The sequence below is a fragment of the Corvus cornix genome, chromosome 12, assembly GCF_000738735.6.
Source record: "Corvus cornix cornix isolate S_Up_H32 chromosome 12, ASM73873v5, whole genome shotgun sequence".
NCBI classification, from domain to species: domain Eukaryota; kingdom Metazoa; phylum Chordata; class Aves; order Passeriformes; family Corvidae; genus Corvus; species Corvus cornix.
Window position 1 is genome coordinate 17,786,789 of NC_046342.1, and position 27,248 is coordinate 17,814,036.

General features: G+C 41.4%; 1 protein-coding gene across 3 annotated transcripts in view; it reads right to left on the minus strand.

The window, feature by feature from the left end:
• LOC104683378 (contactin-3) overlaps positions 1–27,248 on the minus strand; it is a 96,564-nt gene that overhangs the window by 14,725 nt on the left and 54,591 nt on the right. For all 3 annotated transcript variants that reach the window (XM_039558982.1, XM_039558980.1, XM_039558981.1), the window contains 7 exons: positions 21,936–22,139; positions 21,537–21,639; positions 20,377–20,561; positions 12,480–12,616; positions 10,213–10,342; positions 8,934–9,084; positions 962–1,089 (listed from right to left, as the gene is read on the minus strand). In XM_039558982.1, the coding sequence (XP_039414916.1) occupies positions 962–1,089; positions 8,934–9,084; positions 10,213–10,342; positions 12,480–12,616; positions 20,377–20,561; positions 21,537–21,639; positions 21,936–22,139 (1,038 nt within the window). The remainder of the gene's footprint in view (positions 1–961; positions 1,090–8,933; positions 9,085–10,212; positions 10,343–12,479; positions 12,617–20,376; positions 20,562–21,536; positions 21,640–21,935; positions 22,140–27,248) is intronic.

Here is a 27,248-nt window from a genome sequence, read left to right on the forward strand (position 1 = left end):
AAGGAAGAACACACTGGATATTTGGGTCCATGCATCACACAGAACATAAACAGTGTCATCAAGAAGAGCTGTTTGTTATTCCAGAATCACATTAACAGAGAAAAATTTCAGCTACCGTAAATACCGTAAAAATAAAATTTAATTGTAGGAATCCTCTGTATATAATTCTGTTATCTGTACATAAAGGGATGTGAATCATTTAGGAGCACAGGCTGAAAACATGAAGCTGTTAATCCACTGAACAAAGTAATTCTGTTTGGACCTATGAGATATATAGGATATGTAATGCAGTGGGATATTAGATAATTCTGAGATTGGAAAATCTTTCAGATATTAAAATCTTTGAAGAAGAACATTATGAGAGAAGACATTTTTCAGATAAACTTCACAAACTCCTGTCTCTTTTCATCCAGTGTCTCAGCCAGCAGCCAGGAATGGATGACTTGGAGGAAGGGGCAAGATCTCTCTGAACAACATTTCTGGATAAAATTCAAGACTGTGTTCTACTGCCCATGGAGTCCCTGAACGCTCCCCTGCAGCTGGAGTTTCCACCACATCTTTTTCCAAAAGCAAACACCATTTAAACCTCCTTTGGGCTAAACAGATTTTCAACTGGAATATAAAATTACCTCCAAGATTTTTTTTGATTGACATGTTTTTTTCACAACAAATTAAAAACCCCCACAAACCTAAAAGCATAATTGCACTATTTAGTGTTTAGAGAAGTGAGAGGAGGGAGGGAAGTGTTCAGAACTCCCTCACATCTGAGAAATATCTTTGTCAAAGACAAAAAAATCCCTCGGTGTCTCTCCTTTCAACTAATAAAAGAGCTGTAACAGCCATCCTTTTATCTTTATACATTAAATAAATAACTTCTCATACTTTTTACATTCTACCCCATCACTGCAGACTCCTGAGTCTGCAATTCCAGGTCCATCCCCCTCTGTCCCAGCTCACCCACCTGTAACTATCAAGTTGGTGGAGCCCCTGGCTGTTCCAAACTGGTTTGTTGCCAGGCACGTGTAGCTGCCAGCATCCCCCTTGGTCACGTTGGCTATCCTCAGTCCTCCATCCTTTAATAGTGTGATCCTAAAAAATGATGAGGAGATTTTGAAAGTTGCAGCACTTTTAGACAGAAGGCTTTAATACCTTACTGTTATCCCAGACCTATTAAGCTGTATCAGCAATTAAGAAGAAAATGAGCTCTGTCCCAGCTGAAACCAGGACAATTTCCAACCTGGGGTTTGAAAATGTTGTGATCATTCACTGACAATATGCAACAAACTTGAACCCACACATTACTTTGGATGTGTTATTTTGGACACCAGTAACCAATGTTTTAGAGATGTGGGCATATGTACGTGTGTGAAAGAGAGAAATCCCACATGAACTCCATCTTTTTCATCTGCACCAACTGGAACTGGAATAATTTTCAGCTCTTTTGTTGTTTACCTCAGGCAATCTTGCACGGCAACTTTGAAATCACTGTGATTACCATGACAACTCTATAGGACTGTTCATGAACTTCCTTTGTGAAGGACTTGCAGGACAGAAAATTCCCTTCACCCCACACAACCTCCCCCAGTGAGAGCATGGAACAAGCAGGAAGGTGCTTATACAAGATGTAGACAGCAGAAAACCCACAGCACTGGTAGGGGCAGAGGAGCAGCAACATCCCCACAGCAGAGGTGACATCCCAGGCAGCAGCACTGGAGGGATGCACAGGTAAGGCTGGTTTGACTCCCTCTTTCCCTGTTTCGTGTCCTCCCATCTGTTCTATCCACAGTGGCAGGCACTTCTACCCTAAAGACAACCTGGAGCAGCAAAATAACTGAAGAGATATAAAAATGTCCACACTCGTTAACAAAAGGTACCCATTTTCCTGAGATGCCCAAGTCAAAAGAGCTTCAGAGCTTTTCTCTCACATCCCATCAGTCCATCGGAGAGGCACCAAACAGAGCACAGCACCTTGGCTGGATGGTGTTTGGGAAATGCCCTCAGCACCCACACTGGTACAGAATGAACACAGCAGCAAAAAAACCCTCTTCAGGCAAAGCTCTGCCTGCATTAGCCGGAGTCTTGCTCGGTTTCCAGGGGAAGTGCCAGCTGAAAAGGCAGCAAATGCCATCAAATTTAACATTGCCATCCTCCCTCCCTCAGAGGAGCTGCGAGTGTTTTGCCTGCTCACTTGTATGTGCTTTGCTATTAACCTGCTGCTTTATTCAGTACAAAATTAATTAATTAATTACACACCTCTGCTGCTCTTTTTATTTTCAACACTCTTGAGGTAAAATAACGTCAGTAGATCCCCATCATTTGCCCTGGCTGAGTTCTGTGGTTAAATGCTGCTGTGTTAGGTGGGATATGGGATAAACTCTCCACAAGTCCCTGACCCGAGGTTATGCTGAGGAGGGTGACAAGTGACAGGGACCAGAGGAAATGGCCAGGGGGGTTTAGATTGGATATTGGGGAAAATTTCTTCATGAAAAGGTCATCAAGGGTTCAGTGATCTTATCCTTCACCCTTAACTTGTCAGACCCCAAACCCACAGTCCCTAAATGCAAACCACAGCAGTGGGAGTCCACCAGGGCTCTGCAGTTCCACTGCCCCTCTCCCTTAACAGCAAATCCACCCAATCCTCAAAGCCACATGGAGGCTGTTTTAAACATCTAAAAGCAGGAACCTGGACTCCTGCCACAGCTGCACTGCTCCTTACAATGAAACAGAATTTTTGGAATTACAATATAGAAACATACACAGCTTTTAAATGCTTTTTTCTTAATTATTTCAAATTGCATTTTGTATTTCCTTAAAAGAGGCGTTTCAGCTCTCAGTGCTGTAGCTAAGATACTCTTCCTCTGGGCAAAGGTGGTGCAGTAATGAAATCAGCAGATGCAAATTACAAGAGATAACAAGTCACCCTGTTAGAACAACAGACAAAAGCATCTTATTGGGGTGAGAAAGAGAGCTATAAATAGGCAGCTTAATCCATTTATAACCACAAAGCATCCTGAGGTACCTCAGCTGATGTGGTGCCATTTGAGGTATTCTTCAAGGGAGGATGTGCCTCAGCAGTGACTTCCCTGAGGCTCATTAACTTGTTTTGGAAAATTCCTAAGTCATATTTGGCTGCACTTCATGTTAGATGGAACATTTAAAATTAATTAAACCGTGCCATATGGTTTATAGGTATTTTAAATGTGTTAAAGACATGAGTAATACATTTTATAGGTAATTAGAATGACATCAAAAAAAGGTGTTAAAACATCTCAATTATGGTTGCAAGCTCCTGTGCTGTTGAACTTTCTAGCTGAGGCTTCATCTACTTTGATGCAATTTCCAATAGAAAAAAATACAAAACTAAAGAAACCCCAAGTGTTGACAAAGCCCAAGATCAAACAAAGGAAAATGCAGGATCAGGGAATAAACCTGAAAATGTCTATTGTTTAATTAAAACCAGTCACTTTTAGAGTGCTCTGAGCTACCTGCAAGCCTAGCTTGCCTAAAATAATTAAGCAGTAGGCTTATTAAAACCCAGATATAATTAATAATATTTTTTTTCTAGAATTAAAAACAAAAAGCAAACAATACACCAAGAAAAATCAAATTGAGAAAAATATTATAGTCTAAATAAAATCTTTATTGGTAAATTAGAAAAAGAGAAATGCTCCACTTTTTCCAATTACAAAACAGCAAATGCAGCTCAGAGCCTATGGAAACCCTAAACCCAAAAATAGCTCTGTCCTCCTGCTGAAACATGAGACAAAACAAAGCTTTTAGTTTACTTAAAATTATTCAATATTCACACTCGGTGCTGGAACAATGCCAGGGAGAGGCTCAGCCCTGTGACACAAAAATAACAATACAGCCTTTGGCATTCCCTGCATCTACAGGTGTTTTTCCAACCCATTTTGCTGAAGGCCAGACATTTCCCAAGCGAATTCCACTTTCCACAACCTGCACCCTTCTGATACCCTGGTGAGTGGCACAAAACCTTTTGCCCTGTACAAGGGACTGATGCCTTCGGTTTTAACTTTGGTATTTTTCAAATCCTGCACTGCCTGGTGTGTAACTCTGGAGTTTCTTGTAGCCTGTTCACTTCTGCTCTCTCGTGGTAGGCAGACATAACAAAGCCTCTCCAGGCCTGCTCTCCAGGGACACCAAGACTGTCCTACGCCCAAAAGTATAAACCAAAGAGCCTCTGAGAGGGGGGCAAGCTGAGGGGAAAACTGAAGCTTTAATTGGAGAATTAACCCTGATATGTAAATGAACCAAACTTATAAAAGGGTGAAGAACTCGTGACCTGGGGTCCACCTTGGGGTCCCTCTTGGCAGTGGCCTCTGGCTCCCCAGGGTACCTTCGAAGGCCTTTCAAATAAACACCTGCCTTATTCCCTTACTCCTGTCTAGCCTCTGTTTCTGGGAATCAGGACCATTGCTCCCCCCATGGTCCTGATCCAGCTGGAGACGGATTGAGGACCTGTTTGGCCATCAGATCACAGCGTCATTGACAAACTCATCATCTCTCGCTGACTCCTGACCAGAATCGGGGGAATTGATGCTTGAGGAGATCCTTTTTCCTCTAATTCACACCCACATTCCTACATGGAGGTCAACAGGATGGGGAGAAGGATTAAACAACTTCAGGACTGACTTGAGAGGCTCATGTTGGTAAAATTATACATTTATGTATTTAAATTTAGAGAGAGAAGACAGAATGGTGCCTCAGGATCCACTGAAACTTGGTGCCAATAATGCAACTGATAATGACTGCAAACCTGTCCATCTTCCCAAGGAAATGCTTTATTACTGAACTAACAGACATCATCAAACTCAGGAATCACTGCCTGTTTCATTTGTCAGATTATTCAGCAAAAAATGCTACTGTTTTAGATCCTTACTGATATGGTAATAAACACAAACACATCCCTTTCCAGTTAGTAACATTTCAGTGCAAAGGAAGAGTGGAAAAGTGGGTGAAAACTGTCCTTTTATGCATCAATCAAATTCCAAGTAAATTAAAGCAGATTAATTAACAGGAAAGTCAGCAAAAAAAATTCCTATGCAAGTACTGGTAAGTAAATGCATTACTTTTCACATCACAGCACTTCAAACTGTAACACAAAATGAATAAAAATACTTAATTCAAACTGCAGGGAAGCTAAAATCATTAACTAATACTTATAAGTATCGTGCAATTCTTTGTCAGGAATTATTTCTTTCCTCCCTTAATTTGCCATCACTTGGCCACAGTGGAAGCTGCTAAAACTGGAGTTTTCCTAAGGGAATTGCACTGGCAAGTCTTTCAGTGAAGTTTTTGCAGCATCTTCTCATTCTAGTCTTGGTAAATTTAGAAACATCTAGGAATAAAGCTGAGTTTGTTTAAAGGTGAAAAACTGCTGTGCATTTTCACAAAATCCTGTTTTTTTAACCCTCTTCCAGTCAGGTATTTGAGCCAGGAGCACAGAACCCACGACAGCCCACAGGCAGCAACTGTCAAGTACAATCTGACAATTAAACCCCATGTACATACATAAAACATTAAGGAATTCTTGGAAGGGGTTATGTCTGGGTTGCAGCATGTTTTAGTATTTATTCTGGTTTTGGTGAGTTAAACCAGCATCAGGAGTGTTTAACCTTGGTTAAACATCTAATCCTCCTTTTCTGGAGGATAAAAGGACAACAAAAATTCATGCCTCTGGAGGTGGAGGTGTCTCAGGCACCTGATAAATTTAATTCCCATTTTCTGTCTTTCCTCCTGCATGTTATCCTATGCTTTCACTTCTCTCTGCACTCCATTGCTCTTTAATCTTTAGCTCTCTTTATTCAAGATATTTAAAAAAAAAAAAGGAAAAATCACATACTTTGCAAAATTAACAAGAAACAAGATTGCATTCTTCAATGCTGAGTGATTTCTCAGCCCAGAGCTCATGAATCCATTTTGTATTATATTTTCTCCCCTCCACAACGCATACCATATTCAGCTCATTTAATTAAAATTTACTGAGTCATTATCCAAATCTTCTACATACTGAAAATGCAGAAGTATTTGAAAATAAATTAAGAATACAACCAACAGTGCCATCAAAATGAAACTCTCTCAGGCTTTACTAAAGCATTGTGGTCAGCACCTCGGTGAAACCCAAGTTGTCTGATGACAAGAAATTGAAGTATTTGTGCTTTATTTTTATTATTCATATGTGAGTTTTCTTAAGATATATAAATTCTATCCATGCTGCTGCAAATGTAATTAAAATTAAGCTCCTTCTGCCTCCCCACCTCTCCCAGGTGCTGTCCACACTGGACTTCTCTGAGCAGAATTACCCTTGTGGAAGGAACTCCATCCTCCTGTTTGCTGCAATTAAAAAAGAGGAAACCCTCCTCCTCAACAAACTTCACTGGAAATGTAGTTAATGGCTGAAAAATGTACTGCTAATTTGAAACCCTTTCCTGAATTGCAGGAATTGTAGAACTGCAAGAAAATCACGAATTGCAATTACTCACAGCAGACAGTAATGAACTCCAGGGTTTTCTGAGAAGAACCACACTCTGCTCTTCTCTGAAGGCGAGTTTACTTCATTTAGATTAATTCAGGATTACTGTCTTGTTATTGTGCTTCCTCTGGAAGCCATTTACAATATGTTGTCAAAAATATACGCTCTGGGTGATATTCTGGAACTACCTGCACTTTGCAGGAGCTACAGCTGTAATTTGTGTTCATAAACCTGAGCAGGCAGCATCATGTATGCTCATTTCTGGAAACTGAGCCCTGCTTTCTTTAGCCTGGTACCATCACCTCCAATGAAACTGGGAGGTACTGGTTTGGAAGGGCAACCTGAAGCAACCAGTAAGCCCAGCTCTGATGGCCAGGCAGACAGAAAGCCCAAAGCAAGATGAAAATCGTGGCTGAAACTCTCCTCTCCTGGAGATGTGGAGCCCTGCAAGGTCCAGCAGTGCCTGGCAGCTTTGACTCTCATGAATTGAACCTACACAGGCTCCAACAGCAGAGACAGGCGGATTTGGGAAGGATACCATTCTACTTGTCATGGACATGGAATGGGCACAAAAGCTAGGAATTTTCCTAAATGGACAAAATCAGGAACTACGCATTTTTCACAAGTGCTTTACAAAATCAGTCAAAAATTAAAACCCATCGAGAACCATCTAAAGGCAACAGGTATCGCATAAATTTAGGGATCGTTGTTTAATTTAATACATTAATATTATTTAATTAAAGGCTAGAAGTAGTGGCTACAAGCAGTGCTATTTTGAATGGGATTTTGCTCGCCTGCTTGCAGGCAGGCAGGCAGCCAATGAGGCTGTGGTACCATGTCCAGCTCTGCAACAACAGATGCCCCAACTTCTGCCAAATTGTCACATTTGACAACACTTAACACCAGAACACATGAAAACTCCTGTGGCCCCTGTGAACAAAGAGCCAGGGCAAAGATGACAGTGCCCAAAGCTTCTGGGTACAAGGAGACAGCTCCAGCCCTACAATGGAATAAATAAAGGTCTCCACTGCAGTCTCTTTAAGTTTTATCTATCTGGTAGCAACTTCTGCGTTTAAAAATTGCAAAACAAAAGCCCAGTGTGGTGTTTTACAGGAATAGCACCAGAAGAATTTTGTCTAATTGAGAAGCAGCTTCCCAGTGCCACCCAACAGAGGAGCAGGGACACATTCCTTAAATCACACCACACTGCCACGGCAATCCTCCTTCAAAACCCACATGTTTGGTTTCCTCAGTCTATGTCTGGCCTTCTGGGCCCTCCCTGTCCATGAATTATCCTGCCAAGCACAGTGTGACACCAGAGTGTTCCAAGATGCACATGCACAGCCATCCTGTCCCCACTGCTCCCAGCAAACACTGTGACTTCCCACGGCTGTTGCTGTGAGTGCAGTCGTGTCTAACTCAGACAGAAAGGCTGACCTGGGGCCAGAGTGAACTCCCAATTAGTAATTCTGGCTCCTCTGAGTGTGCACAGCCTGTCCTGACTGCAGCTGGAATGCCCAAAATGCCACACTGACTATATTCATGCTAAATCAGACCTGTAACTATCTTAATCACACCTTTCCTCCACGGAGCTTTTTTGCTGCCCCAGTTCACTCCCTGCAACTCCCAGTCTGTGTAAATACTGAACTGTAGAACAGAAAACCTAGAGAAGTCAGCAATCCCCAGTGTGGGAGAGATGCAACCCAAAAAGCTGCTCCAGAGCAGAGGTACAGCCCCGTACTGTCTCTTTACACAATTTAACCAGCACACTTGTGCAGTTTCAGTTTATGACTAATTCAGTAATGCTTTAACGGTTATTACTGGAAAAAAACCATTTACATGTTGTTGGAAATCAATAGCTGGGGGCACGGGTGAATCACAAACCCTCCCCTGAGAACTACAACTCCCAAACACATCCACTGTCACGTAAACAGTGATGACATCTGTCATCCCTGCTACAATCACGGCTGCTTGAAAAGAACCTGGAAGGGCATTTTCCTTTTCTTGTCGTGTTTCATCTGCTATTCTTGACCTCCCAATTAACTTTTCTTTCTTCTCTCAGCCATATCATCACCACGGCTGTAACACACCTCGTTTGCCTCCCTGCCAACATTTTCAGAGCATTTTGCTGAAGGCTTTTAGTACTGTTTTACAGGCTTTGCATTCCCAGTTTTCTATCAGCACCTGGTTCTCTCTAAATCAGGCCCAACTCTACATTAAACTGGAAACAAAATCTGGCCCTTGACCTTAGAGAAAGCACTACACTTGCACTCTCAGTGCTCTGATACCATCACAATGAAAAAACAAGCAAAAACCCCAGGCCAGCCAGACTTCAGAGAAACTTTACAGCTGTTTGGATCTACAGCTGACACTACTGCATAAAATGACACACAAAAGCTCCTTGTAAGATTAAAACAAATAAACCAATGTAACATGGTACCTTTCATTTTCGTGTAGCTGCTCACCTCCCTTCTTCCAGGAACATTTGGCCTTAGGGAAAGCTTTGGGTTTGCACTCAAAATCAACTGTGCTGCCTATTTGAACCTGGATCAGTTTCTTCATTGGACTCTTGGAAAAATCTGGAGCAGAAGCTAAAACAGAAGAGGTAGTAATAGTGAAATAAAGCACTTTTAATGGTATTAATGATACTACTATTTAGCACTTACACGAGCACTTCTCAGATTCCAAACATAATTAACACCATTCATTAGTTCAGACAGATCTTCTATTGGACAATTCAGCATTTCTCCTCCTTATCCTATTATTTTGTACCTCATCCTGGTACCAAAGGTCTCAGCTGTGAGCAGGTGAACACCCAACAAGGCAAGCACAGAAGATTGCAGAGACTGAAGCTCAATGAATCCAAGGAATGCTCAGTAGCTGCCCAACTGAATGCTCTGCTGAAAGGAGCAGATTTATTTAATATATCTAATAAATATCACACCAAGAGTCTCATTAAACCTCAGGGAACCAGTAGGTTTCCAGTTCCACGTGACAGTGCATGTCAGATGACATGAAACAACAAATGCAGCTCATTCTGAGGGAAGTTTTCATTAACTACCAGTTTAGAAAAAGCTCGTGGCTTCTCCCTATAGTAACACTTGACTTTGAAAGGAAATTCAGTGTTTGAGGAGACCAAGGCTAAGGAGCACGTGCTGATCAACCACACAAAGGAAACAGGAACCTGTGTCCCCAAAACACAGCACAGTTACAGCTTAGTTTTGACCTCACGTTGGAGGGAGAAACTGCTCAAGTGTGTGTCAGCCCCAAGCCCAGTGTTCCCCTCCCCAGCTGTGACCGTGTCAGACCCCAGCACAGGCAGGCTGGGTGGACGATGCCTGTCAGCCCCAGAAGGGCTGCACACAGAGGCTTTTAAAGGTGCCTCGGAGCCCCACACAGAGGTGAGAGCCGCTGATGGAGCCAGCGCCGCCTCCACACCACACCAGAGGTTTTAAACCTCAGCCCCAAGCCCAAAACCCCATCCCTGCTCTTCCCGTCGTGAATAATTTATGCTGTTCTGTTTCAGATGAAGGATTGGCCTGCAAATCCTCCGGCAGTAGATGACTCAACTCCTCAGCTCTGCAGATACAGACATCGGGTTGACAAAAAAGTTTCATTTCAGTGACAACAGCTGAGTGAGTTAAATCTGAGGTGCAATCCAAGGGGGTGTGGAGAGGGATAATGAGGTTTGTGTTTTAGGGAAAAAAGGAACATCTTACCTACAACCCTGAGCTCTGCACTCGAAGAGATGACACCATGTTTATTTTCAGCTATGCACTGGTATCTGCCAGAATCTGTCAGATTTAGATTTGATATTGTAAGTGCACCATTTTCAATTTGGATCCTTCCCTGAATATTAAGAAAAATATCTTTATTGATGATTTATTTCCTGTGAAAAATTTAAAATAAGTAAGGAATATAAATAGGACAGCATAAATACAATGAATAGGGTAAATGCAAAAGCAAAATCATGAACACACTTCTAAAAGAAGTGACACGACTGCATCATGGTATAGCAATGGTGATCAGATATGGAGACCTGGAAATGCAGTGTATGAAAATAATTCTTCAAACTTGCCCAGTCGCACCAAGGTTTGGCCATCTCAAATACCCTTTTATTTCTCCAGAAATAGGGACAGAATGCTACCAGCCCCCTCAGACAGACCAGACTATCCAAACCGTGCAGATGGCACTGGCATTTCACACTATTTAGAGATCTCACATGTGCCACTTGCTAATGAGCTCTCTCTAATACTGTGCAGAAAAAAATTCCATCAGCCATTAAATGAAAGACACAAACTTAAATGCCCTGGAGCCAGCAAAGCTGCTCAAGTATCTGCCTGGGTCTTCTCACCTTGCTTATTCTCAGAAAGCTCAATTACAGTGAGAAGTGACTAACCTGAGTGGCAGAACTGGTGAGAAAAGGAAGCAGTGAGAAAACCACAGGAGCATCAACTTTGGGGAAAACCAGAGACACAGTAACAGACAAAACCCCAAACTACCTGCCCAAAAGTATTTTCTACGGGCTGTTCTTTGGGTCTGGACACGGCTTAGCAGGCCCAATGCGATCACTCACTCCCTGCCTTTTGCCAAGGGCAGCACCCACAGCTGGCCCAAGCACAGGGTGACTCCAGGACAGCTCAGCTCCTTCCTGGACAGGTCCTGTCCCAGCTGAGTGCGAGGGGTTCATCCAGAGAGACAGAAAACAATCCCAAAGAGGAAAAAAGCCTGAGTCTCCATGGCTTGATCTCCTCTGCAGCATCCCAAGCTGCTGCTCTTACAGAAGATTTGTTTATGGAGAAGGGGAGCTGAGGGGAGCAACCCCAACAGATGTTTGTGAAGGAGACCCACCACGAGGGATTACTGCAGTCAGGGAGCAGAAGACACCTGATCACTGCACACAGAGAACTCCTCTGGGCTCTCCTCAGTGCTGGCTCTCCAACAGTTGGTCCTTCAGTATTTCCAGAGGAAGTCACACTTCTGCCCTGACATCACACCAAAAGGCTGGACACCAACACCCCAAACTGGAGAAGTGGGGAGAGTGAGTGATTCCAAGATATTTTTGCACTTCCTGAGGTAAAAAAAGCCCATTACCTTAGTGACTCTGCATGACACAGTAACAATGCTCTTAAATCACCCAGAGAAGATTTTGTGCTCCCTCATTTAACCTGTCCACAAAACACCACCATGCCCTTTAGCCAGCATGGATGTAAGAAATGCTTTCCCATGCTCTGCTCATTTTTCAGAACCATCCAGTGAATTCACCCAAGCAGTCACTTTCTTGCCCAAATGCCAGCACTGAGCACAAGGCACTGGCCCAAGAGCAAAATCCTTCCTGCAAAAGTGCCTGTAGTTCATATTCCTGGTAACCAGAATGGGGCTGTTTTCCAGAGAAGCAGTGAGATTTAAAATCAGTAAGGAGTATCAGATCCTGTTCTGCATTTCTGACCTTTCACCTTCTAAGTTCAACCTCTTTTCCCTGTCACCAAGTGCATTACTTCCTGTTAATTTACTAAAACAACTGCATGAAAGCAAACACCTATGTTCTTTTGCTGTTTGTGTTCCATTCTTTGCATCAAGTAAAGCAGTGGTAAACCCATGAATCGTTAGGAGTTTTGTCAAGAAGTTGGAAAATATTTCCTTACTACCTTTAATGAAATGCCAGCTACAAATACATTAAAATAATTCAAGCTCTCCATCCCTATTTATAATTCTTTATGTATAACGTTATTAAACTTCCTTCTCCAGTCATTCCCTACGTGTTTCTTTCTGTGGTTCTATTGTTGCTTTTGAATCTGCTTTTAGCTGGAATATTTCTGCACGACATAATCTGTCTTTGTAGCTTTAGAAGTCTCATCAGGATGCTCTCGAAAAATACAAACCCAGTATCAAAGATTTCTCCTCTAATTCCACAGCTTTAATGAATTCTGTTCGCATGAACATTGTTAATTTTACACAGCACCAGGTTTTCAAAACAGAATGTCACCTCTATTGCCAGCTGCTCTCCATTCTTCAACCACCTGTAGGATGGTTTGGGCTTCCCACTTGCTCTGCAATCCCAGTACAAGGTGTCCTCCACAGCGACTTCCACATCCTTTATGGGCTGGATCCAGTGAGGTTTTGCTGCAGATAAAATACACATCAGCAACAAAGACCCTCACAAGTTATTGCTCCACATCAAAGGGTTAATTGGCACAGAACTCATCAATTTTCTGCCCAGACTCATCTGTACCAACAGAGCTTCCCACTGGTCCTGCTCCAAGCCCCTAATGAAACAAATAACTTATTATTCCTTTTATACATTTTTATTATGAGCAGTAAACCAGAAGAAAATTGAGAGTGCAGATCACTAAAGCTGGACTAGTGAAACCAATATTAAAATCACTAATGATTAAACAACATCATTTTGCAATCGAGGCAAATGTAAGAGAAAGGCATTAATGGTGAGACTGAAATTAAATAAGTGATGTGGCTAAATCATCAAATTAATGCTGAAGAGAATCCTTTAAGTCCTAAAAAAAAAAAAATAATGGTATGTCAGCCTTAGTGCTAAATACCATTTAAATTGTTTTCTAATGCAAGGCAGCACTTAACTGGATGAAAACATGGGTATATGAGACTGTTTCTGAAAGCAGAAGACTTGGCACAGAATTTGGGTAATGCAAACCAGTAGAAGAAAGTCCATAAAAATCACTATTTTTTAAGCCAAAATTTGATGCAATAATACCACACATCCTTCAGAATTACCCAAAATACACTTAAAACTGTAAAGATATTTAAAACATCTGTTACAGCTTTCACAGGAAGGAGAAAGCTCACTTGGCAAATAAACATCAATGCATGAAAGACAACAGTAGTTTATTCTTTTATTCCTTTAGTGCTATTTCACACATCAGTTCAACACTATTTCATAGGTAATTTGTGAATTTTCTTTGAATTTATTTAATTTACTAGAAAGTTCACAATCTCAGTCTATGCTATTTCTCCAAGAAAAGATAAATTCTGGACATTGCCTACGGGGAAAAGAGAAAAGAGTAGGATGAAACTTGGCTGCAAACACTTAGCTATGGGCAAAGAACTTTCCAGAGTCAATTCGCTTATCTTAAGTGAGTCATTCAGGAACGTCTTGTAACACCCTCACATGAAAACAACCAGGAGAAAACAAGTCCCTGGTGATGCATGAAAACATTATTTAATACAGAGCTTTGGAAGCACAGAAGGTCAAATTAATTCCTGTTGAACTTCCCACTACAGTGGAGTTCCACCAGCAATTAACTCAGGCCAAGGAAATTAATGATTTGCCTGTGGCCATGAGGGAAGTGAGCGCAGCTGAGAGCTGAACCTTTCCACTGCCCCAGGCACAGCACCAGCCACGCCAGCTTTGGATGAGGGTTGGCACTGATTTCCTTTTAAAAGGTTCCTTGTTTCCTAGCACCAACATCTCCTCTCCATCACCGGCTCTGCAATGCAGTGAAAAGACCTCAACGTGACCACGTACACACCAGGCTTTTATGATAATTATTAACTGATTTATGTAGCCATACTTAGGGTTAACTTCTTACAGAAGAACTTCCTAAAATGTATTCATTGAGATATTAACAACTAATAAATATTGGAATTCGACCAATATTTGCTGACAGTGAAATACTCTGATACTGCATTTTTTTTCCCCACATCCCCATGAGGATTAACACCTTTCACCGATTTGGGGATCATTTATTTTTTACACCCTCTTTATCGAGGTCAGCTGCGAAAGACAGGATGACCTGATCTTTGTGTCACATGAATGTACAATTTCACCAGTATTAACTGGGGTAAAATCTTCACAGTTCATGTCAGAACACTGGAGTTCAAGACAGAGCTATTGCTTTATCCCACATTGTCACTGGGAGTATTTACCCCACATGTTTCAAGGGAATGAAGGCTCAGGGCTCCATGTAATGAGCTCCCTGCACTTTGCACACCTAAATACCTATGCAACATTCAGCAGTGCTTGAATTATGATGGATCCGTACACGTGGAATATTTCACATCTGCTGCCTATCTCCACTTCAAAGTAGGTTAAATATAATCTATTTTCAAGATTTAAAGATCTTGGATTCAATTCTACCAATAAGAAAAACATTGTCTACGCCATAAATCTTGTTCTAGGACTCTGTGTCAGGCAGTCTCCATAGGAAGGTTTCCCAAATTCCCACACAATACAATAAAGCAGAAATGCACAGTACAGCTTCCCAAGGCACAGTGTGAGAAATTCCTGGTGCTTGCCTGTCCACAATAGAGTGTTGATGGACACTTCAGTGATTTCCTTGAGGAAGCCTCTTTTTCTCTTCCAATTACCGATGGAGGTGTTCAGCAGAAAGAAAAACACCCTTTCAATCTGTCTTTGAAAAAGAACAATTCAACCAACCAGCTCAAAATTGAAAAGACAGCTCAACAGGGGCAATTCCAGCTGGGAATACTCTGACTTCTGGCCAGGGTAAAGGTGGTTCATGCACAGACAGAAGGTCAGGTATCAGCAGCTCTGATACTACTCCGATATTCTTGACACCGTCTGAAAACAGGATCAGGACCTGCCAAGCCCAGCACTGCCCCTTTCTGTTGAGCTCTGCCTCAGGACACTGAAGGACTCTGTATGAACAGCTTTATTCCTCTCAAGGTCTTGTCACTGCCAGGCAAATTTTACTGCCCAAAATACCTGATTCCACCATCTGTGCTCCTGAAGGAAGGCTTGGTAACAAAGCCTCATTATTCTCTCCTGGAACTACTGCACAGTTGGTGTGAAACCTGCATCTTCCTAAGGAAAGAAGAAGGAGTCACTTCTCCCTCCTAAAGCAAGGGACAGGGAAGCAGGCAGCACATCCTCGCTGACATGAAAAAAACAATATAAAAATAGACACTGTCCTGTAAGCTGAGAGGTTGGAAGTTAATTTTAATGGAGCTCATAGTGCGCGGTTTGAGACCGTGACAGGAATCCATATTTTGGGATAATATTAAGAATTCTTCGGAACTTGCTGTGCAATCTTCATGAAAGATTCATCTGGAGCTCCCCCAGGATGAAAGGCTTGTAAGGTAAGTGATTTTCTAAAGCAGGTTAGCCGTCAGCTCCATGGCCAGTCACTTGGAAAAGCACCAGCCTGGATTTTGCTTCAGTTGTTTTAGCCTAAAATATTCCTTGCAGTTCTCCCGATCCCAGAGGCAAGGAGAGAACAAGTGTGCAACTTCATAAAAAAGTATCCCAGGGAGAGGCTTCTCTCATCTTTTTTTGGTGGTTATGATGACCCTTCTCTTCCAGGCAGTTGGGCCTGCAGGAAACAACTGCTGCTTTATTACACTCCAGGCCTTCCCTGTAGGCCGAAAGGGAAGGAAGAACCATTTTTTCAGACTTCTACAAAATCCTCTGTGACATTCTGGGAGTTGATGTGAATGCAGACCAACTACAGCGATGCTCCTGGAAGCAGTGGCCGAAGAAGTGACACTTCGGGATTTGTAAATTATTTGTGGACTAACCACGCACGATGCATCAAAACACGTGTTTTTATGTATGATTTACTCCAGAGTTAAGGAATTCAATAAAAATCTCGTTGTAATTCTGTAGGCCAGGGGAATAGAATGAAGAGAAGACAGAAGTTCAGGGCCATGACTCTTCCAGGGAGTTCTGTGCTCTGCTGGGACCCAAAGCCTCTGGGAAGCTCCTCCAGAACAGTCCCTGACTGCGATTCACACGAGCGGCTGCTGCTTACACTCCTGCCTTTCCTCTGACATTGCCACTAGGAAAGCTGGGCTGGAAACCTCTGAAACACCTTTGGGGAGCTCAGCAGTTGGGCAAGAAATCAGAGGCGAAAAAACTTCCCAGAGGAAGCAGCTGTGAAGCAAATGGGGAGAAAACCCACCCGGAAAGTGTAACCTGCAGTTTTCCAAGCAGTCTGCCTGGAAGTCAGGCTCTGACACTCCCACTGGTGCCTGCTGCAGGGATGAACCCTTATTTCATCTCAAAACTCCAAGGGACTTCACACATGAATAACTTTTGTTCTGATAAAACAGCTGGGCCTAGAGAAGCAGCTGACACATCCCTGAAAATGTCCATTTTTTGACTCCCATTCAAAAATAAAAATGCCCTCAAACAACAGGCAATTCCAAATCCCTGGGGAAAGCTTTACTATGTAAAAGAAGACAAACTATTTGTCTGTGCAGCAAGAAAATGATATTATTAGACAGTATTAACAATTAAACTCTAGGCTGATCAAACTCAGCAACTCATTGGTATTATTATTTAGTCATTTACAGCTTTGTTGTCGATGTTTTGAAGACACCTCTAAGCACAAGACAGAGTCAGGCTATCAGATAAAACCTTTACACAGAGAGGCTCTTCCTCATACACAAATAACACAATTTCAGTTTAATTTTGCTGGTAGATTATTCCAAAAAAGCCCCCCAAAATATACCAGTACTTTTGATACAACAAAAAATAGACGTAGATTCTACTTATTCTGGGGGGATTTTGTCTTTGTTATCACACACCAGCACTGCAGAGCAAAAGGAGAACAGCAGCAGAATTTCCTCCTCCCTCTCAAACATTTTACCTTGGTACTGTCAAGCAGGACTTCTGGTGTATCAGCATGGGCTAATTAAGAATATATTTTCTTCAATTATACTTTAAATAAATTGCTTTACGTATCTTTACCATGCTTCATGTTTAATTGCATCCTAAAGCACAAGAATGCAATTGTTTCATTGCCTCTCATTCCTCTCTGCCATGAAGCATCTCCATGGATTCTTTTTTTTTCCATTATCTCTTTATGGGAAGCTAAAAGTGATGACAAACGAACACACTAATAAAGGGAAAGCAAATTATTTATATATTCATGTTCTACAGTCAATCAAAGTTGGATAATCTTGTCCTATTTTTAGCACAATCTGAACTCCCATGAATAGAAAACTGGCATTTAACAAATGTTGGAACTGTAAAAAGGACAAAAACCTGAACATTTAACGTCAGACTTTTCTTGATAAAATCCTTGAGGAGAAAAAAAGATTAATAGTCTGTGAGTATTGCAATGAAAGAACCCAGAATATCTGGTTTAGAATATCTATTTTAATTATCAACGTCAACTACAGGTTGAGAGTTGTATTTAAAACACACCACAATTTTAATAAAACAGACTCATTTCATTTTTTTCAGGATGAGAGTTCCAGATGCAACAGATTTGTAAGAATTCTCAAGCAGCTAACTATGGACAGGAGTAAAGTTAATCCTGTGTTCAGGTGCTTTGTGGCTTCAAGGCTATTAATTCATTCTTCGATGAAGAGGCAGAATAGCATAGAAAACTTACGTGGGGGGGGGTTTAACCAAGCAATTCATGCACTGGAAAACCTGATTTTCAGATTTTAAACATTCCAGTTTCAGCTCATAAAACAAATCAGAATAGGAGCGTTTCACTTCGCAGCACAGCAATGAATGTTTCAAGCTTCTCTTTAGGACCTTATGTTACATCTACAAAGAATCCTTAAAGTCTGCAAGGAAAGAAAAACCTATTTTTTAGGCACATGAAAGATTTTTGTCAATATTTTTTCCTCCTAAAGATTTCCTTTTCACATTATTTCACAATGACAACTTGCAAAACGTTAACCCCAATCCCTCTCACACTGTTTTTTTTCGGGGTCAGGCAAAGACACGCTTTCTTCTGCCAAGAGGAAAATAAATGTTGTCACTATTGAAAGAAAAAGACATTTGTACTTTTGTAATGTCTATATGCTTCTGTGTTTGATAAGCAGACACGCCTTAAACTTCTACCAGTGGAGTGTTTTAACAGCAGCCAACATTCCCTAACAACACCAGATCTGTGGATTTTTGACAGCATTGGTATTTTCTGGCACAAGAGTGATTTTTTTACTTTATGTCTTCAGTATATTGCATTAGTTTCCTCCAAATCCTCATCTGCTTTCAGAAAAACTTCCTTAAATATTGATCTTTTACTGGAAGACTGAGTGGGACGTGGTTAGATTTCTTTACCAGACAGATTTCTGGGCTTTGCCATCAGATGAGGCAGCAATCCATCACAAGATACTATCTTTAGTTATAGAACACCATTAATCTACAGAAAAGAATTAAAATCCTTCAAATTATCATAAAGAGTTAAAATGATCCTATCCTGAACCCGGGCTTGTTGGAATTCTATCTGCAACAACAAAGCAAGTACCAAAATAAGAAAGATTACTTAAATCTATTTAATTCTGCAGAATGGGTTCCATGGAGCAGAACAAATGAAATGAAACAGTTGGAGTGCCATTACTGCCACTACAGGTCTCATTATTCTTTTGAAGATAAACATCCATATTAGGGACGACTCTAACATGGGCAGACATTCCTACTGGAGTATGAACTCCATCTGAGGGTTCAAATCCCTGCCTAGATTTGCAATGAAAACGTTCACACTGATTCCGTTGTTACAGAACTGCAGCTGGGTTGCTTTTATTGATTTGCAACATTCTTTATTTCAGCTCTGTGGCCTCTTAATGAGCAAAGCAGAACTTGGGAAGCAGGGCAGATACCCCCAGGAATGGCCACTGTTGGAACTGCAAGGACTGATGAACAAATCTCCTCTAGTTTATATGTGATTTACACTGATGTGTCTCACAACTGCCCCGATTTAACACTGGCATAGGAATGTTGAGCCAAACTGATGTACAAACTACAACTTTGGAACTTTCAAGCAGCAAATAAGGTCACTTAATAGAACCAAATGCACAGTGCCAAGTTTGGAGTGGCAGAGGACTCTGGCAGGTGAAGTAGCTTGGATCTACTGCCCGATGTTAATCACAGGATTTCTCAAATGTCGTAAGTACAATTAGTTCTTGGAAAATTCCTGTTGCTTCAGGTCCCCTGTCCAACCTGACCTTGAACATTTCCAACAACGGGGCATTCATTCAGTGGGAAGCTTTATTTGGAAGTTGGAGAAATCGCTTTTCCTTCCTCCTTATAAAATCTGTTGTGTCTTAAACTAAAATCTTCATGGACCAAAATCTCTGTGTGTTCTACCAACCAGCAGCTCCCCACGGAGAAGTAGTAAAGAACCTGCTCCCAGCTGCAGAGGGGCTGTGCTCTGTGCCTTCATACAACTAAAAACCCATCTCTTTGCTCAAATACTCCTACATGAGGGAAACATTCCAAGGCAGAGTCAGAAACACTGTTTAAATTGCCACTGAAGTAAAGAAAATTATATTTGCTGAGATCTGGCTTTAACAAAAATTGTCAATTACCACTTTGTTGCAAATCACTCTCGCTTTACACCAGCACCAGTGTGCTTTGCTGATACTCATTCCACTCTATAGCCTTAAATGCACAAGAGACTGCCTTTCTTCCAGCTATAAAATTTCATATTATTTCATTTCCTATACTGGATTATATCCTCCCATTTATTTACTCATTTTAGAATAAAATTGGCTGTTTTGAAAGCACAGGATTGAGAATATCCATCAGTAATCTTTCCACAAAGCAAGACAAAATTTGTACTTGCCATAAATGTGAGGCCTCAATGATCCCCCAAATAAATCCAATCGACTGAAAATTGAAGGTTTCACCAATGGACCAAGAAGTGGTGTTTAAAAAAAAAAAAAAAATTCCATCACAGAAAAAACCAGACACAAGCACACGTTGCTTTACTCTCAGCGACCCTGGTGAGCTTTAAGCCATTTCTCAGAGATCTTACCAAGAAACTGGTGCAGAAGTTCTCATTTTCTAGGAGCACTTAAAATGCCACGTGGATTTTTAAGCCCAAATGCCTGATGGAACTGCAGAAGCTGGAAATTCCAGAGTAGCCCAGAGCAGCTTGTGTTTCACGTGTAAAGGAAGGTGGGAGAGGGGGAGAACACAAGTTTCCTACCATAGTAAGTGAGACGTCCTCTTGCAATGTTTTTTCCTCTGGAATTTTCAGTGATACATTCATACAGCCCTGCGTCCTCCTGCTGGAAATTAGGGATTTCAATCATGCCATTGGATTTCCTCAGCTTTATTTTACTTGGAAATGGCAGCCCATCAGTTCTTCTCCAGTTAATCTGAGGCACAGGGCTAAAGAGAGAGTAATGAGATTTTAAACAGTTTTGCTTAAAGTCCTTGATTGTCATAATGAGATACTTAAAGCAAACGAAATTCAGCAGTGACTTACAGGCTGTGTTAAAAGCAGCAATCACACTGTACATGACAGATGGTCAGACACTCTGGCACCTGATTTGCATTCACTGCTGATTCCTGCACTGCACTTGTGGTACCAAATTTGTCAGGATTAACTATGTGAATGCCCAAAAATTGCAAAATTTCTTGTAAATCAGCACTGGCCTCCCCTGAAGACAGGTGAGATTTACCAGTATCTTCCACGGAGGGAGAATCCAGGCAAGTCTTTTCAAACTGCCATCCTCCAGCAGCCCTTTATTCCCTGATTTGCAAACTTTCCCTCCCCTCACCAGCGAGCCAAAGCAATAGTATGTGATCAAATTATCAATCTGATACGGGCCCCTGACAAAGCTGCCTGCAAACAAAGCACACACTGGTGAGTAAACACATTTACAGAAACAGAAATGCATTCTCAGATCATCTGTGAAAGAGAAAAGATATCAGTTGTGAGTGAAGCATCATTCAGAGGAGAAATGCATTTTAATCTTTATTTTGGCTATAAAGGAAGAACAATATTATGAAAGCATCAAGTACATTCAAGAGGAAAATTCAGACAATTTTGTCACAGACTTGAACACCATTTCCTTGCACAGAGAAAAGAGACTTAGTTCAAAGGTCATATGCAAAACCACACTGAATCTACTCAAGCTAATTTGAAGTGAAATGTAAATTCCTGTGCTGCCAACATACACATCTTAATTCTGAACAAAATCAAAATACACTCCAAGACTCTTTGCCCCCTTATTTCAGGGCAGGAGTTGTGATAACCAAAATCAGGTCTTTGGAAAACACCAGAACAACTGCCAGAAGCCCACAACTCTCGTACAGGTGAACCCTAAGGTGCTTCCATTTTCAATGAGGATGAAAACTTACTTTCCTAGGGCAAAGCATTCCAGCTTCACAGTGGAGCCTTTGGCTGCAGGGAGCGTCTCAGGGAACTGAACCTCTATTTTGGGCTCGTATTCTCCCATCACACCTATGGGACACAATTGAGAAGGTCAATTTTTGAAGGTGATGTTTAAAGGCTTCTTTTCCCCTCTCTTTCGCAATTCAAAATCAAGTTTATTTCTCTCACGCTCCACTTATAAAGAGGAGCACAGTGAAATCAGGGACAGAGTTGGGAGGGGAGCACACAACAGAGTTTATCTTTGTAGAAAGCAACCAGTGTTTGGACAAAACACGAGAATTTATGGTGCAAGAGCCAAAAACGCTGAGTGACGCCTGGAATTATCCCTGACTCCCGGTGTTTCCCTGACTCCAGGGCGGCCGTACCGTCCGTGCGCAGCACCAGGGGCGTGGGGGAGCCCAGCACGTGGCTGTTGGTGGCCGTGCTGGTCACCACACAGGTGTAGTTGCCCACATCTGATGGCTCCACCTTGGCTATGTACAGGTGTCCCGTCTCCTGGGACACGAAGCGCCGGCTGTCCTCCTGCACAAACGATGGATACTCATTGAAGATCCAAGCAAACGACAAGTCTGGGTTGGGAAAAAAAGCACAAGCAATGGGGTTTTGTTCAGCTTTTTTTTTTTTCTTCAAAGATCAGGTCATTACTGTATTTTCCAGCACTGCATTATATACCATACCTCATTGTGTAACAGAGCCAATGACTGAGAAAAACAGATTTTAAAGAGTACCAGAAATTAGCACCCCCCCCCCCCATTTTTTTCACCAAATCCCCATCTCCTCCAGGAGAAAAAAAAAGGTGAAAGAAATCCAGATTTTAGGTGTTTTGTTTAAATCTCTCTTTTTTTTTTTATCCCTGACATTTAATATGCAAGGAAATAGGAGCAGACAGCAAAAGCAAGACCAAACTTTGCTAAAACGGAAAGATTATTCACTCAGTAGCTACTTAACTGCTCAGCCAGATGCTTAGCAGGTAGAAACAGGACAGGAGTATCCACGTGATAAGAATGTCAGAAGAAGCCTAAATTCCCAGTAGGGCTCATCACACAGTAGAACTACTATTTCATTAAAAAATCCATAAAAAAATTTCTGTAAGGTATGGGAAAGTAGCCCTCGCTACCATTCATTAGGATTATTTGAAAGGAAAAAAAAAACCAACCCATCCCTCAAAAAATCAACTAGGAGATTTGGCAAAAAATCCACTAAATGTGTTTTGTTTTCTGAGCATCACTGCGAGCTCTGCGTCCAATTTTAATTGGCAAAAGCCCCTTCCTGTGTGAGGCCACGTGTTTGTCTCACTCATTTCCTACAGGATCAAAGGAAATACATTTTTAATGGTGTTCCAGGCAAGGAATAATTTTTCACCCACGTGCCACTTATACAGAGATTACAGCTTCTGGAAGCGCTAATTAGCGACGATTACAGCTTGATTGACCTCTCTTTGCGTTCCAGTGTCTGCAGCACTGGCACTGCCCCCACGAAATGGAGATCAACCCTTCCTGCCCAGCTCTAATTTGAAGGTGCCCAAATTCAGGTGTATCATGAAATGGAAAGGTGACACCTCCTGAACCCTCGACATCTCCCGAGGCTGCCAAAGCCAACAGGACAATTTAACACAAGGTAAGAGACTGTGCAGGTGAGAAAAACACTCAGTAAATGAAATTATTAAATTTATGGGCTGCCTAATGCAAAAAGGGCATCAAATGAAACGGCTGATCATTAAACTGCTTTTAATTTTCTTCTATCAATATTTAAACCTCTTTCATTAAGATAATTTTGCAGCAGTGGCGTGTGCCAGCCATTAACAGGCTCAGGACTCTGCCCAGGAGTTGAACTTCTATCATATTTAGTAATATTTATTGTCAGAAACAGACAGAACCGTAAGGAGGAAAAGACCTTTAAGACCATCACCCCTGTGGACCTGCAGCATCTCCTCAGGAGCAATGATGGCTTTCACCCTAATTCCTTCCTCCAGAACTCGAGAAGTGCAATTAATTTATGGAAAGGAAGGCCAGGAAGGATTTGCCAGGAAACAGTGGGGAAATTATTGCAGTGGGAAGCACTAAATCATTTTAAAAAAAGCAAAAAGAGAGTACACCTGAGGAGTTTGAAAGGCACTACAACCTCTTAGAGAGTGAGGAGCGTATGGTCTTTCTACATGGGAACGGCTAGAAAAGAGAGGAGAACTCTTTCTGCAGAAGAACTGGGTGGAGAGAGTGATCACAGGGCTGAGGGAGAGGCTGCACACCAAGTTAGGTACCAAAAATACCCATTTTCAGCTCTACACCAAACCCAGACACCCACAAGACACAGCAGTGGGTGACACCAGGCTGTACTGGTTCTGATATTTATTGAGCTACTCATGTTTCCTTGCTGAAAATATTATTTTATGCTTAAAAAACCCGAGAAAATAAAAAGAAAAAACACGTCCAAAACAGTGCAAGGGGATGGAGAGATCTGGAAAATAAGCAGCTGCATTTCATTCCTATGATATCAGGTTAAGCCAAGAGCAAACCCACTGAAATCAGTCCCTGGGATGATGGAAGCCATGCAAAGCATATTCCAGTTTAATTGGATCCTCCAACAGCCTATGAATAAACACTCCTGGGAACCCAATTCCCCATTCAACACATATTTTCACTGACTCTTGAGAAAGACCAGGGTCTTTCTTTCCCTGTGCCCCACCACCACTACCTCATTTTGTATTTATTTTCCTTTACGAAATTGTATTCTTATTTTCCAAAGTAAAAAAAAAAAAGAAACCGATCATATTAAACAACTTGTGGTGTGATTTATTATGTTTACACCATTTGCCTGTTGCTGATCTTAGGGCACCTCCAGGGACACAAACTCACTCCCTTTCTGTCAATTACAAGTTTTCAGTTGATTTTCTGTTATAAATGGAAGTAATATGTCTCTCCTGGGCTTCCTCCGAGTTCTAAGCCTTTGCTTTCCAATGCATTTTTTCCTTATTTGGCGACCATACGTGGATAAGGTATTGGAAATTACAGTTATTACTCAATTTTTATTTGTTTACTACGTCTTGGTTGGTGGCTTCTCTTTATTTTGCATTATTTGATTATTATTTACTGTGCAGTCTCCAACACACTCAGCATGTTCACACTGTTGCAGGCCTTTTGTGCACCTAGGTGCTCAATTAAAAAATGCTTGTAAAATCACCTGCCATTTTAAAACCTGAATTCTTTATGAAGTTCAATGATTAAATCACCGTGGCCTTTGAGGTTTACCAGGGTCATTTCCTGCCATTTACGAACCTTAAAAAACCCCAAATTACTGTTGCTAAAGGAACATAATGGGGTAAACCCCACACATTTATTGGTTTTTAACTATGTTCAGAGCCAAGCCTTAAGTTCATGCACATCCTTTTGAAAATAAGGCTTTAAATTGTATTACATATTTCTTTTAAGGGAGATTGCAACACATGACTGGGAATCACTAACAGAACCAGGGTGATCTTACTTCTTGTAAACAGAATTTAAGTGACAACAGCAGTGGGGGAAATCCAAAATTATAATTAAATTCAGGAAGTTTTGGGGCAAAAAAAGGCACATAGACCTATGATCGAAAGGAGAAGGACAATTCATAAAGTTCATTTTATCCATTATTTGCATAAATAATGTCATCTCTTGCTCCTCGTCTTCTGGGCCATCACTGCTCTACAGCTGCTTAATACTTACCTGCCAGCCCCATAATTCACACCTAAATAAGACTTCTAAAATAGCCACAAGTAAGTGATGTGAACAATATTCTTCTGAAGCAGATTGAAAACTGACTGGATTTGAATTAGCCAAGTGGGTGTTTCCATAAATAAACCTGGTAGTAAATGAAAATTCCTGATTTGGGGGTGCACAGAGCTGACTAAACAATACTTAGAGGTTAAAAAAAAAATCCCAAAAATCCAAAAAACCAACCAAACAGAAAAAAACAACCACCAAAACATAAAGAAGTTTCATGCCAATCACTGATGCCCAAATCCTGATTATTTCATGCACTTCTCCAGTTCTGATTTCACAATACTCTGTAGCAGAGACACAAGGGGAAGCTGAAATATCCTGGTATTTTGTGTCTCCAATTGGCTCTCTGCCGATCCCACAGGATGGCACGTGGCTCCTGGAAAACCATTTGCAAGAAAGCAATCAGACAGAATTTAGCAATGACAGAAACTGCAATTAAAACACGGAAATTTGCAGCAAACAGCTCTTCTGAATGATCTACCTCAGAGTTAAAAATAATGGAAAAGTAACACTGATTTTGAGAGGATAATAACAGACTCCATAACTAAGGCAGAAACCAATTAGTTCATGATTTGGCCCAATTTCAGCTCAAACTGTGATGAAATGGCAGAAAAGGGAGCAAAGTCTCTTGTTTGTGGATGAGCATCACTCGGGGGGGGAGGAGCTCTGAGAGCTCACCCTGAGCATTCAGGTTGGGTTTTGTGGGACAGCCACCCACAAAAATGTTCCTTTATCTCCACTGCTACAGCTCTGGGGAAGGGCAAACAAACTACTCAGAAGTAGGAAATTAATTAATGAGGTAAAAGTGTGTTAAGGTTGCAGAGGATGCTCTTGGTTGCAAACTGCCCTCACCTCCCTGAAGGAAAATCCTTGCATTACACTGATGTGGGATTGGGATACTGGAACGTGAGTGCCCCCAGGAGTATAATTGGTTTTATTTTACGTAAATTACCTTCAAACTTCTCTTTAATACTTCTCCTTTCTTATTTGGGCCAACTTTCCTGCCCTTAGTTCACCCTGTCCTCCCCTGGGCAAGCCCCCACCACCAGCTGCTCTTGGTAATCCTTTCTCTGTGCCATAAAACAAGTAACATCTCCCTCATTTCCTCTGGTAAACATTCAAGGTTGCTTTCCAAATAAAAATCTTCTGCACCGGAGGCATAAGACAGGGTGCTTATGTGCTCCCAAAATGTATGTGGAAACTGGAGCTTAAAACGTCACGAGGTGCCACTGTCAGGAATGGCACCATTTGGGCAATGAAAAAACAGTTCAGAATTTCATCTGAGATAAATTGTACGTAACTTCAAGGGTTTAGGGTCTATTCTTGCACACATGCAATGCCCAGAAGTTAAAAACTATCCTAGGTATGTCCAGCTGGGAAAACCAAACCAAACCAATGCTCACAACTATGCATTTCCCAGGGGGGTCCTGGAATGTTGGCATTCAAGTAATTCTAGCACTGATAATGAAAGTCTTTAGCTGCAACCACACTTCAGAGAACAAACTGTGGGTTGGTAGTTTACTTTTTGTTAATGTCCTCTATATAAAAAGAATGACAATTACAAAACCTATCTACAGCAGGGCTTGAATTGTGGCCTCCAGGAGTAAGGTGAGGCAGTGATGATCTGGTTAAAATAGGTGCAGCATTTTCCCAACCACTGAAATTTCACCTGAACTCTGCAGAATAACTCTTCTGGCTGAATTTCTGTTTATACAAAATGTAAATTGCAGGATGGGAATACAGGTCCCAAGAGTGACTTCCCAAGTGAAGAACGTATCCCAAGAAATTAATTTTATTCCACAGTATAACGGCAACACTCTGACTTGAAACTAATGTATAACGTTAATTGTTTTGGCATAAAAGGTGAATTATTTTATGGCTAAAATATACCAGATCAATTTTCAGCCTGCTGTGCAGGTAACCAGG